Source organism: Semicossyphus pulcher, unplaced genomic scaffold (assembly GCF_022749685.1).
Source record: "Semicossyphus pulcher isolate SPU_LCO1_2020_fin unplaced genomic scaffold, fSemPul1.0.p SCAF_11, whole genome shotgun sequence".
Taxonomy (NCBI): domain Eukaryota; kingdom Metazoa; phylum Chordata; class Actinopteri; order Labriformes; family Labridae; genus Semicossyphus; species Semicossyphus pulcher.
In genome coordinates, this window is record NW_027211615.1 from 5,693,825 (window position 1) to 5,711,686 (window position 17,862).

General features: G+C 40.8%; 1 protein-coding gene across 1 annotated transcript in view; it reads right to left on the reverse strand.

Moving 5' to 3' along the window:
• Nucleotides 1-4,870, reverse strand: part of ube2j1 (ubiquitin-conjugating enzyme E2, J1) — a 50,020-nt gene extending 45,150 nt beyond the window's left edge. The window contains exon 1 of the mRNA XM_069657301.1: nt 4,521-4,870. Coding sequence (XP_069513402.1) covers nt 4,521-4,551 — 31 coding nt within the window. The 5' untranslated portion in view covers nt 4,552-4,870. The remainder of the gene's footprint in view (nt 1-4,520) is intronic.
• Nucleotides 4,871-17,862: the final 12,992 nt, after the last annotated feature.

The following is a 17,862-nucleotide window of genomic DNA, read 5'->3' on the forward strand; positions in this document are numbered from 1 at the left end:
GTAATTATTCAATAGCAATAGACTCATACACCCTTCGTTCCTGTCACATGCCAGACCACAAGTAAACTCTCCCCCTGTAGGAATAACTGTCCGTGTATGACACACGACCTCCTGCGTTATCGACAGACGTAGATTATAAAAGAGGAGATGATGGGGAAACATTCCAGATCCCAGCACAGCATCCTCTTAGCGCTGCGGTCCCTGCAGTGCCTCGGTGCACTGCCACAGGCGCTCCCTTGCTCCATTTCCCCCCCTGCTGCGTTTCACTTCCTGTGCCCATTTTTGGCTTTTCCCCTCCAGTGACAGTGAGCAGAGATGACAAGGAAAAGCCCTTTCCCACACGAGCCCCTCTGGCGTCTGTTGGGTGAGCAGAGGTCCGGTCACTGGCTCAAGGCGGGACGCTGATAATCCTCGTATGTAAAATCATCTTATGTAACACATATTTGGTGTGTTGGCCACTGGGAATGATTCACAGTGGGTCCAGAGGGGAGAAAAGGCTCTATTGCGTAATAACAAGCCGACTCTAAAGATGTGAAAGAGCTCAGAGGAGAGAAAAGACTTCTTCAAAGTCTGAGCAATTCTCCGGCTGAGGGGTAAATTCAGGACGACAAATCGCACTCCTTTTAGGGCTGCAACAATTAATCAATTCCAAGCTATTTCAGTCCACTTCTCCATTGAAAACCAGCTATTTCAATAATCCATTAATAGTTTTAATGATTTTTCAAGCAGAAAAGTAAAACACTTGCAGGTTCCAGCTTCATCAATGTGAGGATTATTAATTGCATCCCTTTTTGAGTCAGCTCCTTAACTTACTGATGCCAGTCACTTGTGATAAGGTCCAATAAGGTGGAGTAGGTAGAGGTAATTGTACACACCAGACTGAAATCTAAAATATACCTTACAGCAGTGTTTATGCAATTCAGGAACGTGCGCAGGAGTCAAAACAGAAACAGCTGCAAACTCAAGGTTTCAGACAAGGACACAGAATCCGTTTACATTCATTTTTAAATTAAATATTTATATAAAATGTCAGCCTGTTAACATTCACTGTATTTCTCATTCAACCTCATGGGTGCTACGAGCTTCAAGCTTCATTTGAAGCTACCGACATCCACGGTGTGAGGGAGGAATGCTAAGTTTTTACCAGCAGACAAACTGAAGGTGGAGAAACCTTCCCACCATAATGTGACACGAGGTCACTTTAGAGGAGATGTTGATGAAGCAGATCAGGAGGCAGGAGTACAAACAGAGAAGGGTAGATTTATCACAGGGTTTATTTTGGTTGGTTGCCTAAAATGACCCCTGAGAAGTGAACCAGGGTCAGCTTAAAGGCACGGGAAATTCACAACAATACCCTTTAAAGTATGTAATGTAGGTCTACTCTATATAAAAAGAATCTTTAAAAATCAGAAACTAGTTTCACTCCAAATTACAACATTTTTTAATTAACTACTGTCCACTTTCCTTAGTCACACTGCAGCTATCCACCTGTTTACATCCATGTTAGCATCCTCTGCGGGCCAAGTATTGACGGCTCCAGGTTTGAGTGTCGACCAGGTTCTTAATTTACGGCTGCAGGAGTTCAGCTCGGGCTGTTAATGATCGATTCCTGGCGGCAGATGTTGCTACAGAGCAATCATTTAGCATAGCATTCATAGCTTTGGGAACAAATAGCATACACATGCTACATTAGCTGAGTCCCCTAACTGCTAAGTATGATATGGATAGCAAAACATTTTGTAACTGAGCATTCAGAGAGCAGTTAAAATAGGTCATTTTCAGATAATATTTCTGATTCTTTTTTTTTTCTTTGGGCTTTTATGCCTCTAGAGAGAGAGGACAGCAGATAGTGTCGGAAACAGGGTAAGACAGAATGGGGATGACACACGGCAGGAGGCCGAGGGTGGAACTCAAGCCCAGGGCCGCTGCATCGAGGACTGTAGCGTCTGGACGTGCGATTTAACCCACTAGGCTAAACCAGTGCCCCGTTATGTCTGATTCTGATTCAAACAACTCAAACATATTGCAACTCCACACTGACTGTCACATGTGCCACTGTTGCGTGCAGAGCGATTGGCATCGCCCTTTTGAATGGTTTATTAGACTCTCAAGCTGTCACATACATGTGCATTTTTCCTTTTTCCAGAGGCTTTAAACTTGGGAACACGAACCTGCAGCCTCACAGTAAGCTACCACCTTCTCCCCTTTAACTGCAGGCCACTGAGTCACTGATCTTTTACCCGCAGGATGAGTAAGACTGATAAAAACCTTTGAAAGCGACAATACTGGAACTCTCTTAGTGATGACAATCACTATTTATCTAAAGGACCACATGTAAAACCATCAAGAATAATAAAGAGCAGTTTAACCCTTTCTCATTCAACTTGACAGAAGTATGTCACTCACTGCTTATACGGCCTCATAATGCACTAACATTACAGAAGACACACATCGTCACAGCAGGGCTGACGCTCTTCAAAGGACAGAACTTTCAGAGACACAAAATACAAACTTGTGTTGTTATTTGTGCAACCTGATAACTGATAAATCAATAGAGAGGATAATTAATGATTCAAACCAAAAAGATGATTTTAATGCCTCTGTGTCTCCAGCGTACTTTGTTACAGATACATGCTTTTACCACATTAACTCTCACAGACTGGCTGGTGATGTCTGGACACACAACTCTGATCTGATCACTTGCAGAGAACAGTGAGGACAGGTTGTCTTAAATATCTGATTTGATAAACAAATCTGATTTGCCTGCAGTCTCAAAAAAATAGCACACCTGTGTTTTCATTTGTAAGGTTCTGCAGTCTAAGACGCTGGGATATTCAACAGAGCTGAAACTATAACTCTAATAGCCAAGAGGAATCTATCAACAAGTTGTTTTTCAAGCAAAACTGAAAAGAAAATCACCAGTTTAATGTTTTAAAATTTGGGCATTTAGTGTTTTACTTTTTTTTTTATGCAATACTAAATTGAATATTTTTGAGTTTTGGACATACCAAGCTGTTTATAGATGTCACATTGGATAACTGGGTTATAGTTATGGCTGTTTTAAGGACCACATTTTTACATGAATCATGGAACTAACAGGCAGATTAATTAATAAGAAAACTGATCATTAGCTGCAGCCTGTAATATGCAATACTTGATCTTGTGTACATGCAATTATTTATGCTAACTAACTTTTTAACTGTAGTACTATTCTGCTGTGTTAAACTGTTAGTAAGGACATGGTTTGTGTGATTTAACTTGAGCATTAAAGGGAAACTCCAGCAAGATCAGCTACAGTGATTTTGAACCTCTGAGTATTAAAACTGAAACTGCTCCAAACCAACGGCTCTGAACAAACAAATCAGCTTTTCCTGTGGGTACAGAGCACCTGCATGTTTAATGTGTGTGTTTGTGTGTGTGAGTGTGTGTGTGTGTGTGTGTGTGTGTGTGTTTGTGTCCTTGGAGAAAGAGACCAGCAGAGCAAACACTGAGCTCACACAATTCGCCAGCAGGTACTTTGTGATACGTGGCAGGAACTCAGTGCTTTCATTAGTTTACCTGTAGATCTTTGTGTCTGCTGATGCAATCTAAACTCTCGTTGTCAGTGTATCCTACAACACTTTATGCCTGGTAACACCTGCATGGGAAGGAGTGCTGGTGGAAATTTAGCTGCAAATGCTCCATGCATTCTTACACTGTAGTTCTTTATATAGTTAGAGAGTAACATATAGTATTTATTTAATGGGTGTGACATGCATCTTGGGCAAAAGTTCTATCATGACTTATATTATTTTAACATTTTCTAATGACGTCCCAGCCCCTGCTACCTAAATGTAAATAGTGTGCTTCCTTAAATTGTGTGAATGTAAATTAGGAAAGCCTGTCAGTGTTGCTGCCAAATATAAAGTTACACAGGACAAACAGGAGCTTCATCTTAGTTACAATAATCACCAGTTAACAGTACATTCCTGTTAAAAACTGAGTTTTGATACGGCCTGTGAATCACTTGATGTTAGATTTACTGTGTATAACTCAGCTCTTGCAAATTAATACAATTGCAGGTCATCTTCTGTGTACAAAATCCTGATCTCTGCTGTTTGTAAAAATAAACCTGTGAAACCAGTTGATAAATGTCATTAGCTGCAGCTACACGTCCTAAATACAGTGTAGCGTCACATAACTCAGTTCCACGTCCTCCTTTTGAACAGGAAGTGTGCCTTGTCAATGCATTTGACATGCAAGCAGAATTGATTGTACTGTAATGTATTTGTACTGAAATCACCAATGGAGTTCACACCAGAAACAGTACACATACACACAGTAACAAATCGAGTGGACATTGGTACTCAATAATCGTCTAATGTAAGTTTAACGTAAGTGATTTAATTTAAAGAGGTTTGTTAAAATAGTTACATGTTATATATGAAATGTAAACAGTGAAGTGGTGGTTTCAGTTGTCATGTTAGCAAACTCACTGACAGCCGCAGAACATCAGAAAACACATTAGATAGAGATCTTACCTGGACTCTTGAGGTTGTATTTATTCTCCATTCTGTCAGACGTTGAGAACTCTGCTTAATGATGAAGAGCTGTTGAGTTTCTGTTGCTCAGTCGCTAGCTAGCCCCCAGCTAGCTTTTTACCTACTTAACGTTAGCGACACTTAGCAGCCCGGCTAACTCTCTGTTCGGTGCAGAAATAAAAGCAGAACAACAGAACCTGCGGGTCGTCCACTCTCCCCGGTGCTCCGCTATTTAGCTAAGATATAATAAACTTAAATCCAGCCGTCACGAGAATATTAAAGAGTTGTTTCTCAAGTTATCCTCTGTTTTCCCTTTTGAAACTGTTCGTTTCAAGTGTTATCCACGTGACGTCATTTGCGAAAACGTAAACAGGAAGTGAGCGACTACTGGCTGCTTTCTTCTTCTGAGGAGAAATTAGGCAGCGCATGCGCACATAAACATTTGAATCCTACAAGCGACGGAATTCCTGATCCTATTGTTTTATTATTTAAATATCGTATTATATACTTTTTTGAATTGTATGCTTTCTGTAATATTTTTTGTAGTGCTTTTATCTTGTAACTTTATTTAATTATTTATTATTCTGCTGTTATATATCACTTTTTTGGTATGTTTTGAAGTTGCTTCACAAATGAAGGTCTAGTAATGCCATTATTATTGTTGTTAAATGTAAAATTATAATAAGCAACTTCACTACTTACTTAATGTTGATGTTAAAAGTCCTTAGAAAATGTTTTTTTATTTTTTATTTTTTTAATCATGCTGTACAAACAAAGAAAGGTAGTTTAATGTTTCAGAAAAGAGAGCCAGTCCTGATACTTTAACTCTTTAGATGTTATTTATTACAAGATGAGAAAGCTGAAATAACTAGTGGTCTTTAGTTTTGGAATGTGTGAAATCATCACACCGTTGAATCTCATAAACAACGATTTTGAATTAATCCTTCATTGGATTCTTAATGGATCCTTTATTTACTCTTTATTTGGAAAAACTGTTCAAGTTAATTAATTGTTTATACATTGTTTATACATACATATTTTGGGGTCTAAATGACTGACTCCACCATGAGACACTGCTGACACATTTCTGCACCGCTGTCAGTCCCGCCAGAAAACACTTCCATCATCCTGTCTTTCTCTTCCAGTCACCATGTTCCTCAGGTTAACATATAAATTGGTTAAATAAACATGTCTGACCTTAACGTTAGTGCAAAATTTATTTAAAGGCTAAGATGTCAGACAAATGTCAGTGTCGGGAATGAAGCAACACACAGAAATGTGGGACTCACAGAGCATGATATTATACAGAGATTTAATAGAGATCGAACTGATGCTTTGAAAGCTTTATGGAGGTTAATGGGGCTTACTTTGATCCTGATCTGTTCACGGCTTTGACCTTGAAGTGTTCACAATGTTTGAACCACTTTCTAAAAATCCAAACGTGTCAATGAAGAGCCGATTCTACAGGATGACACCAGGAATAGATTCTGAATATCTTGTACCATAAGAAACAAAATATATTAAGGTTTAATACAGTCCACCTGTGCAATTTACCTCACCGATTTCTGCTATTTTCTCATTGAAGTCTACGTAACTTAAGTTTTCTTTTTCAAATATCCCAAAGCCTGATGATGTCTGTGCAGCTCTTTAAAAGCCACAAATAATGATAATAAAACAAACAAATATTAGTCTATGCTTCCCTACCTGGGGTTAAATCATCCTGAAAAGTTAATAGATAAACTTCAGGTCTTGCGAAATGATTAACTGAAAAAAAAGTTGTTCTAAACTTTATTAATGTGAGACAAAAAATAGAACACATACAAGTACAAAGTAGTGAATAAATCATGTCTCTGATGTCAGACAGATGACAACAAAACTGCATTCACAATGTCTACCAGAGTTTAACAACAAGAAGCACGAGACCATATGTTGTATTTTCTATTTGTGTCAGTGTGTGTTTGGGTGTTGGTGTGATATTACACTTGTGTCTGAGTGAGTACAGCATGTGTGAGAAAAAGGAAGAAAAATCAAGTGAGCAAAGAAGCAGATGGCAGGTAAATCCCTGTGCGTGGAGGACAGTAGGTCCCTGATCTGAACAGAAAGGCTTTCAGGTTTATCGTCATAATATTTCATCTTAGGCTGGCACATCTCAGCTCTTTATTTACATCAGTCTTTATATAGACCTGACCGATATGTGATTTTATAAACTGATACAGATTTAAGAGAGGAAAAAATGTACAGATTCACAGAAGGTTAATTTTTTAGCTTGAATGACCCTGATATGACTTCAGAGGTTCTCTGCTTTCTAAAAGAATATTCAACATTATTATAAAGTGTCAGATAATTTTAGTGTGGAGCAGCATCTGCTCAGCTGTGATCTCTAGTTACAGATTCTACATAGTATGCAGGGACGTGGATTTCCAGGAAGGCAAGTGTTCTGGTTTTCGTTTGAAGTACGCTTGTAGTCTGAGCAATACTGACCAATCACGTATCAGCAGGCTGCGGCGTATGCAGGAAAAACAGTCCGTGAAAAGCACATTTAAATACAGTAGTGCTGAACGAGGGAAAAGTAACAATACATAAGAGCTACAAGCAGCCGGTTCACGTTAGTGAGACTCCAAAACTCTATTTATAGATTCTACATAGTAGAATAGTCCACATAGTAGAATCTGTAGTCAGGGATGTGGATTTCTGGGAAGACAAGTGTTCTGGTTTCCGCTTGCAGTCCAAGTAATATTGACCAATCACGTATCAGCAGGCTACAGCGTATGTAGGAAAAACAGTCCGTGAGGAGAGCAAAAGCAGGCGGAACGTAATCCGCCGTAATGCCATCCCGGCTCCCATCAGCGTGATCTGACGACGATTTAGCTTCTTATTAATCTCTATAAACAGACATCTGCATGCTAACAGCTAACAATCTGTTCTACATCTAACATTTAACTTGAGATGAATTCCCGTGACAGTGTGTCACGAAAGCCGTTCAGCATTCAGATTTTCTGACTTCCTGGAATGCATCAGATCAGTCCGACCTCCGTTCAACAAACGAGCATTTTAAAAGTTTTCTTCTCCTCTTGAGGACAGACCTGACAAAGCTTTAGTTTTTACTTCTTACAAATCTGCATCATGATGTTGAAATTTGGGCAAAGGTAAGACCCGTTAATAACAAGTCAATCACAAGAGAACGGTTTCTCTTTCTGTAACAATGCAGCACGCGGAAAAGGAAGTCTTGACAGGAAGTCGTTTATCGCTTACCACCCGGCACGTTCACCGGTGATCCCAGAGGATATATCGTCTCAGACTGTAGCTGATGGGTCAGAGATTGGCTCAGCTGTGATTCTACATGTGCTGCAGAGAGTGCTGAGTCTGCGCATAAAAACAGTGCTGAAGAAAAGGGCTGTCTGACATCAAGGGGAAGTGGTGAAAATATTGAGCATAAACTAAAACTGAAATGTTTATGTAGGACTTTTTTAAGTGGTTAAAGTACATGTTTCTCGTGGCCTTGTTTAAAGAGATACATAGCCTAGCTTCTGTTTCGCCTTCTCTAAACATGGGCCATGCTGACCACCATCTACTGCAGGTAATATAGTACAGTACAGTACCTTTTAAATACTGCTGTCTACTTTCCAGATTAAATATGAATTGTGTTGTTTCAAATAACACTAGCTGTTTGTATTTGTGGGCTGCGCGGTTGTTCAAATCCCGTTTTGGACATAACAGGCATGTTGTTTGCATGTTCTCCCCGTACATGTGTGGGTTCCCTCTGGGTCCTCCAGCTTCCTCCCACAGTCCAAAGACATCCAACTCGTTAGGTTCATTGGTGACTATACAATTCCCCGTAGGTGTGAATGTGAGTGTGAAAGGTTGTCTGTCTCTGTGTGTCTCTGTGTGTCCCTGTAATTGACAGGCGACATGTCCAGGTGTAACCTCGCCTCTCACAGCAATATAGATATAAATACCTGCCTCCCTCGAGTTAACCAGGTCAGAGATGCATACTGTCCCTGATAATGGGGATGATTCTTTATCAATAAAAGGATAGCGGTTATTTTTAAAGAATAAACATTGGAAGCTGTGAAGAGGAGCTGCATACAGGCATTGCTTCCTTTGTTTTGAATAATCTAAGTGTTTAAAACTTCCATATAAAAGCAAATATATCTTCTGCTTGTGTATGAGGATGAAAACCTTCCTTTGGCAGAGACACTCGCTGAGCTTCTGCGGTTCCATTTTATTGTATTCATCGCTGAAACAGCAGAGCAGCATATCACCGTTACACAACATTAACTATGGATGAGTCCTGGATGCAAAACCTTCTACATCATCATTTCAAACCAGCCACTGTGCAAAATGAACATCACGTCTTCAGATCTCTTCCAGAAGCAACAAAAGGAGCTCGACCACTGACTCATGTCACAGCACATCAAGTGCATCCACTTCTTCTGCATGTGTGCCCCCGCTCTGCAAGCCGTGCAGCCGATTGTTGTGGTCATGTACAGACGCCGAGGGCGCTGAAAACACACATGGGTCATGAACATGTCATGCAGACCACATTGCCCTTTATCAGCTTAACCCTGTGTTTGCTGCATGGTGTGCGGCCATTCAGCCGAGGACGGAGACAGAGAAGGAACTTGGTTGTTCCAGCATCAGTATGACTTTCAAAATGAAGCAGGCGTAATTCCCCATTCTGTAACACAGCCCAGAATAGCTTTCAACTGTAGAAAAACTACTGAAAAAACAGACAAAGATTTTAAGGAATAAAGAAAACAAAGGAGGTCTTGAGAGTAAGAATGTTAGAATGAGAAAAGAGCCAACGACACTGTATCTCCAGAAACAGTCAAAAATATTTAAACAATAAAATCAAAATCTTACAAGACAAGAAAATAATTAGAAACTCTTTCCACAAAAACAGAAATAGCTGCTGCAACACAGCATGAGGAAGATTTTGAATGCAAAAATGAAATATTAAACCCCTGAAGAGTTTGTTTTGTTGACTTTAGAAGTTAAGTTTTTTCTTGACTTCCTGCGGAGCCAAACCTCTCCAAGGAAATCTCATGTTTTTATGGAGTCTACTCATATTCTAACCACTCTTCACTGGCGTCCAAAATGCTGCAGGACTGATATTAAGGTTGCACTGTGTGTTTTTAAGGCACTGAATGAACTGCTCCTTTTTTATATTCCAGATCCCTCAGGCCTGGATGATCATCAGTCCTCCAGGACCATCCCTCGCTAGAATCTTTAACTCAGAGGTGACCACGGTTCTACAAAATGACCCCGATAGACTTTGGACCAAACTTCACTCTTCTAATAAATCCTCTCCCTCTTTGCACCCAAAACAAACAAAACAAAACAAACTTTTATACGTTAGCATTTGAGTCTCACCAATCTCAGATCACATCAGCTGTACTCTGAGACGATATATCCTCTGGGGACACCGGTGAACGTACCGGGCGGTAATCGACTTCCCGTCAAGACTTCCTTTTCCGCGTGCTGCATTGTTACAGAAAGAGAAACCGTCTTCTTGTGATTTACTTGTTATTAACGGGTCTTATGATGCAGATTTGTAAGAAGTAAAAATTCAAGCTTTGTCAGGCTTTTTAAAATGCTCGTTCGTGACACAGCGTCAGTAAAATTTTAGATCTAGAATAGATTGTTAGCTGTTAGCATGCAGATGTCTGTTTATAGAGATTAATAAGAAGCTAAATTGTCGTAAGATGACGCTGATGGGAGCCGGGATGCCAGAACACTTGTCTTCCCAGAAATCCACGTCCCGAGTCTCACTAACGTGAACAGGCTGCTTGTAGCTCTTATGTATTGTTACTTTTCCCTCATTCCGCACAACTGTATTTAAACGTGCTTTAGAAATTAATTTGATTGACTTACAGATGAGATTCAGTTAAAAAAAGGTGTGAAAACGTGTGAATTTTTATGTGTAGTTGCTGCAAAATATCAGTAAGTGTGTTATATTGAATCTATGTGGACACGGCCGTGTTGCTCAGGGGCACGTTAGCAGGAACTCAGCACCTAACCTCTCTGTCTGTGGAGACCGACAGTGCCTGTCAAAGAGAGGTAAATGAGTCAACTTAATGTCAGCATGCTGGTTTAGTACTGTTACTGTACAGCTCTCACTCAGCTCATGTTGTGACTGGAGCCTCTGACACATCAACGTCCTGAGCTCAGAGCTCAAATAATCCTGTGATCCGGTGTGTCACCACGTCTGAGCATCATTTCACGCCAAATTAACGTCACATTATAGCCGACAAATCACAATATAAACAAGTAAAGAGCCAAACAGTGAGAGAATGTCACCCACCATCAGCTGTTACCTTCATCTCCTCTTTACGTGTGCTGTTACAGACAGAGGAACGACAAGAAGTATGGGTTTACAATAAGAGGGAACGACCCGTTAGCCACGCAGGGCCTGTGTTTAATGTGTGAAGTTTGCAGACAGGCGGGCATGTTCACACATACACATTACCCAGAGGACTCCACACATCTCATCAGTGTTGTGAACAAAATAATTAGAGTCTGGAGCAAAGGAGAGAGAGGGGAAATGGATCTGAAACGATTTGGCTCATGGAGGATTATTCAACAGTTTGTGGCAGTCAGAGAACACACACACACACACACACACACACACAGAGCGAGGTGCACCAAAGCAATACAATCCTCTGACATTGATACCAATCAGGTGGCATCTCTTCCTCTGAATGCTTACGCTGTGATCAGGTCATGTGAAGTTGAAGATAAAAATGTTAAGGAAACATTTAAGATTTTGGGGTCCAAGAATTTGGAGTTGCTCCAGTAGACTGCTTTGGTTGGCAGCTGTGATGTAATAAAAACGCACTTGATCAAAGTGCTTTCACTAAAAATTCTTGTTTTTGTTACTCTGACAGTGTCTGACAACATTACAGAACGGATCCCTACAGAGACAGACCTTTTTTGTTACAGAGGAAGATGATTTATTTTAACCACAAACAGACGTTGCATCGCTCTCTTCAAAGACACCAGACTCCATTGACCAAAACTGAAATTTCACCTTGCAGAATACAGGAGTTTCTGGTCCGCCTCTGCCTTCTTTGTTTGTGATATTGTTTGTTACACAAATATTGTTTGATCCAAACTAAACATTTAAAATACCAAAGTCACACAGTAACACAAACAAACTAACCGCTCAAAACAGCAGTAGACTATAGACTGTATAAAAGATGGACGACATGACAGCTCCCTGAAGGTGAAGCCAAACCCTCTCTATCGCCCCCTGCTGACTGGCTGCAGTATAGTTCATAAAGCCCGCCTCCTCCATGTTAACAGATGGGACATGAGTCAAACTATAAAATCTAAATACACGTCAAATACATTTTTCTCAAACATGGTTTTTGTCATTATAGTTAGTTCTTATCATGCTGATTCACGTCCAAGTGTTAATTTTTCTGACAAGTTTATTTTTAATTAGTTATTTGATGCTGTCAAAATGATGATTGACAGCTCTGTGGACTAATACGGCTCCTGCAGCCGATCTCTTCTGGATTAGTAGAGTGGAGGAGGAACGGCGTAACTAAAACAATCACGACAGTCATTGAAGTTTCCATACCTGTGAGCGGTAACCTCAGACCAACACAAGAAGCTGTTCTGCTGTTAAACACACCGGTGTGCGGGATCCTTACTGTTTGTTCAGTAAGTTAAGTGTGTGTTTGGGTTAGCGGAAGTGGCTACGGCGGCTTCACCCACTGATCTCTACTGCGTAGACTCTGGCTCCAAATGACGTCACCATCACAAGATGGCAGCGCCTATCACAGGGGCTGCTATGGCATCACTTTGGTACAATGAGAGCAGATGGAGACGCGTCGTCCATCTATATATACAGTCATTGCAGTAGACCAGCATCTGTGTTCTGCAAGGTTAAATCACTGCTTTCATCAATGGAGTCTGGTGTCTTTAAAGAGAGCGATGTAACGTCTGTTTCTGGTTAAAACAATCATCTTCCTCTGTAACAAAAGGTCTATCTCTGTAGGGATCCTCTCTGTAATGTTGTCACACACTCTGACAACAATCTGAGCCTGTCATGAAAAACAAGAATTTTGATCCTTAAGGATTATGTTGCAGCCATTACAGCCTGTTTCACTGCTGCAGGCTGAACACATCTACTGGCGACATCCCAGAGTGTTTTCCCATTGTGCAGATTAGACATTAAAGAAGATTAATGTGAGGTATATGTTGGGTATAAGTGAGTTAAAAATTGTGCAATTGAACAAAACCCATCAGTAAGTCTGATCAACAGCTAAATTATAAATGTTAATCTGCTTCGTTTTTATTTGCTCGTCCTCCTTTGATGTTCACAGTGGAGACGACTCTGTGTGAAGTTCTGCCAGCTCACTTTGTCTGTCAGACGATCGCGACTATAAACATCAACTTCAGCTGTGGGCTGCTCTCTGATAGCGAGTTACCACTCTGCAGCACTGATTTAAAAATGATGTTTGATTCTGACACGTCTGGGCCATATGATCAGCTGACAGTTGGTGTGTGTGTGTGTGTGTGTGTGTGTGTGTGTGTGTGTGTGTGTGTGTAGATTAACCTCTAATGAAGAGAGACAGAAAAAAAAGCTTTATGTAACGTCATGAGGTTGGCTCTCCATCAACAGCAGCAATCTTCCCCCCAACAAATCCAGATTAATTCTGTGTGTGTTTGTGTGAGAGCATGTGTGACTGAGCGTGTGTGTTTCTGTGTGTGTGTGTGTGTGTGTGTGTGTGTGTGGGTTTGTGTGAGAGACAGAGACAGAGACAGAGAGAGGGGTAAATCTGTTGGTTGCCAAAAGAAAAAGGCACACAGTTTATGATAATTATCAGTCAGTCAGTGCTGCAGGATGTTACAGTACAGAGATCACAGCTCGTTTCTGCTGTACAAATATTTATAAATTAATTAATATTGACTGAATGTCTTAATAAATTATAATTTGTACAGCTCACATGATGCAGTTCATTTAAATTCAATATTTCTATTGCAAGAGAGGGCAAACTGTCAATCTCAGGATCTTCTATATTCTGCTCAGGGTTTAGACTCTGCTGCCCTCTAGTGGTCAGATGTGTGCAATGCAGAAATCTGTGATCCAGCATAGTCACATTTTATTTCATCTTTAAAGGTATAATAAGAAGGATTTTTCTTAGAAAAAACAATAGACTTTTACAAATATAATATAAATCATGACTTATGGTCATGATTTATATTATAAATACTTTCCTTGTTTTGTATAAGGTTATTGTTTTTTGTGCATTGTCCCAGGTACTCCGCCTTCCTCCCACACATGGGTCTGTATGTGACTGACTGAGTGAGTGAGTGACAGTACTTTCACAGCCATACAGAGAAAGAGTTGTGACATCGTAATGGTGGATCATGGAGCATATTGGACCTCCACTGATGCAACTGTCTATACAGCTCTGGATACTTTGTTAGGGGAGTAGGCGGGGCTGCTTCCCCCCTGCTTGTCCGCTGTCCTCACCTACGTCCGCAGAGCACACCTGCTTTCAAACACGTTGTCATCGGCCTCATAAGGACAGTTCTTGTAACATATTGCCCACAAAAGCGCACACTGACCTGATGCGGTCAGCCACATACTAGGTTTGGACCTAGTCTTGTTTCTCCTTTGTCAGATACACTCAAAGTAAATGACCCAGTAATATGTGATAAATATATCTGTTACAATTTCTTCATGAAATCAAAATCACATTTAATGCTGCAGCTGAAAACACCTCACCAGAGTGAGCGAAGAAGAGAGATTAAGAAGTGATCAAATTCTCAGCAAAACTAGTAAATAACTTTTTTTACTTTTTAGAACTGCAGTTAACCTCACCTGATGCTGATTTTTTTCTCATAGTTCCTCTTATTGTGTTTGTTTTGCTGTATTTGTTTTGTTTCTTTAGTTGTTTTTAATAATGTAAATTATGTTTTCCAGCAGAGAACCATGGCCTCGGACTTGGAGGTGCTGACTCGCATCCCAACCAGGTCACACTCGTCTGCAAACGGCCCCAAAGCATGCTGGAGGTCCCAGCTTGATGAAGCCAACAGGACATCATGCAGAAAGCAGAGATGAAATTCTGAGGGCCCCAAACTGAAAACCCTCCTCCTATGAGTCTATGGTCAAATGTATTGTTGAACCTTAAAGATATGGCCTGAAATCCCTCCAGATTTACACCACCCATTGACTGTATTGTTGATGATGAATGGGGAAGAAATTAAATGAGGATGATTTACATTTACAAGACCTACAACCTGTAATGCCATATCATGACCCCCAGAGGGAGACCACGCTATGAAGATGGTCGATGCTTGCAGAAAACGCCTGATCAGCTTAGTGAATAAGTCTGTCAAGTTCTGTAGTTGCTGAAAACAAAGGACTTCAGCACAGTATGAATACTAAGACAGAAATGCAACATTGGCTTTGACAATAAATCTCTATAACATGAACGTTTTCATGCAGAAAATGGAAAAGAGAAACATCTCAAACACACATCTTTTAGAGAAGCACACAGGAGTTTCACTAACAAAGAGAAACTCTGAATGGGACCAGACACAACTAAAAGAGTCTGAATGTATGCATGTGTTTTAAATCAGTACCATTTAAATTCAGATGTAACCACTGAACTGAAATGTGTATGTGTCTGAAAGATGGAGTGTGTCCTCTAAATACAAGAAGTTTGGAAATGGGAAAAGCATCGAGATGAAACTGAGAAAGCTGCATTATTCAAAACTGCATTAAAACAGATGAACTCATTGCACACCTCCTGCAGGGAACAATGAGGGGACCCACCCTCACTTAGCTACCTGTTTACACCTGGTATTAACATGTGATCACACGTAGACAGCTGTAAATACGTCTGAAGATCTTTGATGTTAACAACTCTGTGTTTCTACTTTAGATTTTGAAAGCAGAGCTTTAAGGGATAGTTTGAATTTTTGGACACTAAGTTGAAATACTTGCTCGTGGTGTAGTGGATGCAAAGCTATTAGCTTACTCACCGAGTCCAGTGGTCGGAGTTCTGTCTGGTTCTGAGTCTGAGTTAAGTCAAGTGCAAGTCCAGAGTTTAGAGTTGAATTAGTGAAACTATGAGTTAGATCACGTTCGTCACATGACTTACCTCGATCTTTTTATAGTGTCCTTGTTGTAATGTATTTAATCTGAAATAACAAACTTCAATCTGAACAGTAAAGCTGCTGGTCTGACAAGAAGCAGTCTGAGGTCTGAGGCCTCGAACGCATTCTCCCAGCTGCTCAAATCTCCTTTGTTAATTATCAATCCATTTATTATCTTACCGCTTATCCTGTTCAGGGTTGCGGGGGGGCTATCCCAGCTGTCATTTGGTGAAAGGCAGGGCTACACCTGGACTCAGTGCTCGTCAGTCATAGGGCTGACACCATAGACTGTATAAATAATGGACGTCGTCTCAGTGACGTCGGCCATTGGTTTCTGAAGAAGCGTTTTGAAGCCTGAATTTCGCCGTTGCTGGCGGTCACCATATTGGAAATGCCAGAGCCGGCTGATCCAGAGGCCGGCAAAGAGGCGGAGCGCAACCAAGCTAAAGCCTATGGCTGAGGACTATGGGCGGGCCTCATGAATCAGTCAGCTATGGCTATGAAGCTAGGCTATATGCTCCTTAGCGCAGCTAGCGGTTATTAGCCATATACTTTATAATAATAATGAATGAGCTAGTTTGACGTTGCCAGGAGGAGATTCTGTTAGTGACGGTGACTGACTGCAGGTGTCTATTTATCAGATTAAAGAACTAGTGGACTTGCCGCTTGCTCGCCCAGTGAGAGAGCAGAGGGTTGACACGTAACGGGAAACTTAAAATAACCGCTCTGCTCATCACTGCAGTCCACTGCAATCTCTCCGGGGAAAAGCTGACTTCTATTTACTGGCCGAGGATTAAATAAGTGTTTGATAAACACTGAACAGGCTAACAAGCAGCTAAAGCGAGCACAGTATACCTGCTACTCAGTGCTAACAATATTTCAATACAATAACACTAGCAATCAACTAACTGAAAAGCTGAAGCTCAGACTTCTTGCACAGCCATAAAGTTCCATAAATCCCACAGAGAGAGAGAGACAGATTATCTATCCAAAAATCCCCAAAAGGCTCCAACAACACAAACAGGTGAAGTTAAGCTCAGTGTCTGTGTGTCTGTGTTGACGTCTAGCAGACAGCCAGCACGATCCACCTGTCAATCGAGTGATCCGGCCTCTATGATTTAAGGCTTAATATAATTAAAACGGGTGTTATAAAAAAATTCACACCCGTACAGTTAAGCCGCTTTGCTGACATACAGAGACATACAACCTTTCACGCTCACATTCACACCTACGGGCAATTTAGAGTCTCTAATGAGCCTCGAGCATGTGGAGCTTTGGACTGTGGGAGGAAGCCGGAGTACCCGGAGGTAGCCCACGGATGCACGGGGAGAACATGCAGACTCCACACAGAAAGGCCCACTATGTCTGAACTGGGATTCAAACCTGGAACCTTCTAGCTCTGAGACAACAGCGCTAACCACTGCACCACCGTGCATGCCTTTGTTAATTATTTTTCAATGAAGTACATTTACCATAATCCATTAGCGCTTCCTGCAGGCCTGGAGCACTTTTCTGTCTGGTTTTCTGTTGCACTGTTTTTCTGGGTGTATTTTTGACCATGTATAGTTTCTGTATTTGCTGCATGTTTCTGTATTTCTCTTTGTTTCTGCTTTTTGAAGCATGTTTTTGTTGTTGTGTTTGTTTTAGATAGTGTTTGAATTTGCATGATTTCTAAATTTGCAGCATGTTTATCCAAACAGAAATCTTGCAGCGTTTTTTTCCCTTGTTAGCCAACGTACTCCCCTCTGAGCTCGGCCTGGACAAACTGTCAGTCAGCAGACGTAAATATCAGATTTTCCTGTTTCCATGTTGGTATTTACCAGTCTGCTGAGACCACATAAAAGGATCATACTTAATCTAAGGCAGCAGAGGAAATGAAAGCTTGTGTTCTCTCTGGATAATCCTATAGACCGCAGATCAGACAACAGAGCTCATCAACCTCTGCTGACACATGCATTAATACTGTCCACACTAACACTGAGGGAAATGGCACACACTGAGGGGGATCAAACTGAGGAACATAACACTGAATTTGGACCATACATATAATCAATCAACCCTCAATTAGAATAATAACAAAAGATGTGGTTTAATGAAAATAGACGGTCTGAATATGATACATCAAGTTTAGTCTCGTTACCTTCAGCTCGTGAGACATGACAAAGACTGGGAGGTACGCCTTTTTTAAACAGAATGTTTGTAAAAGTTTATATAGTGCTTACTA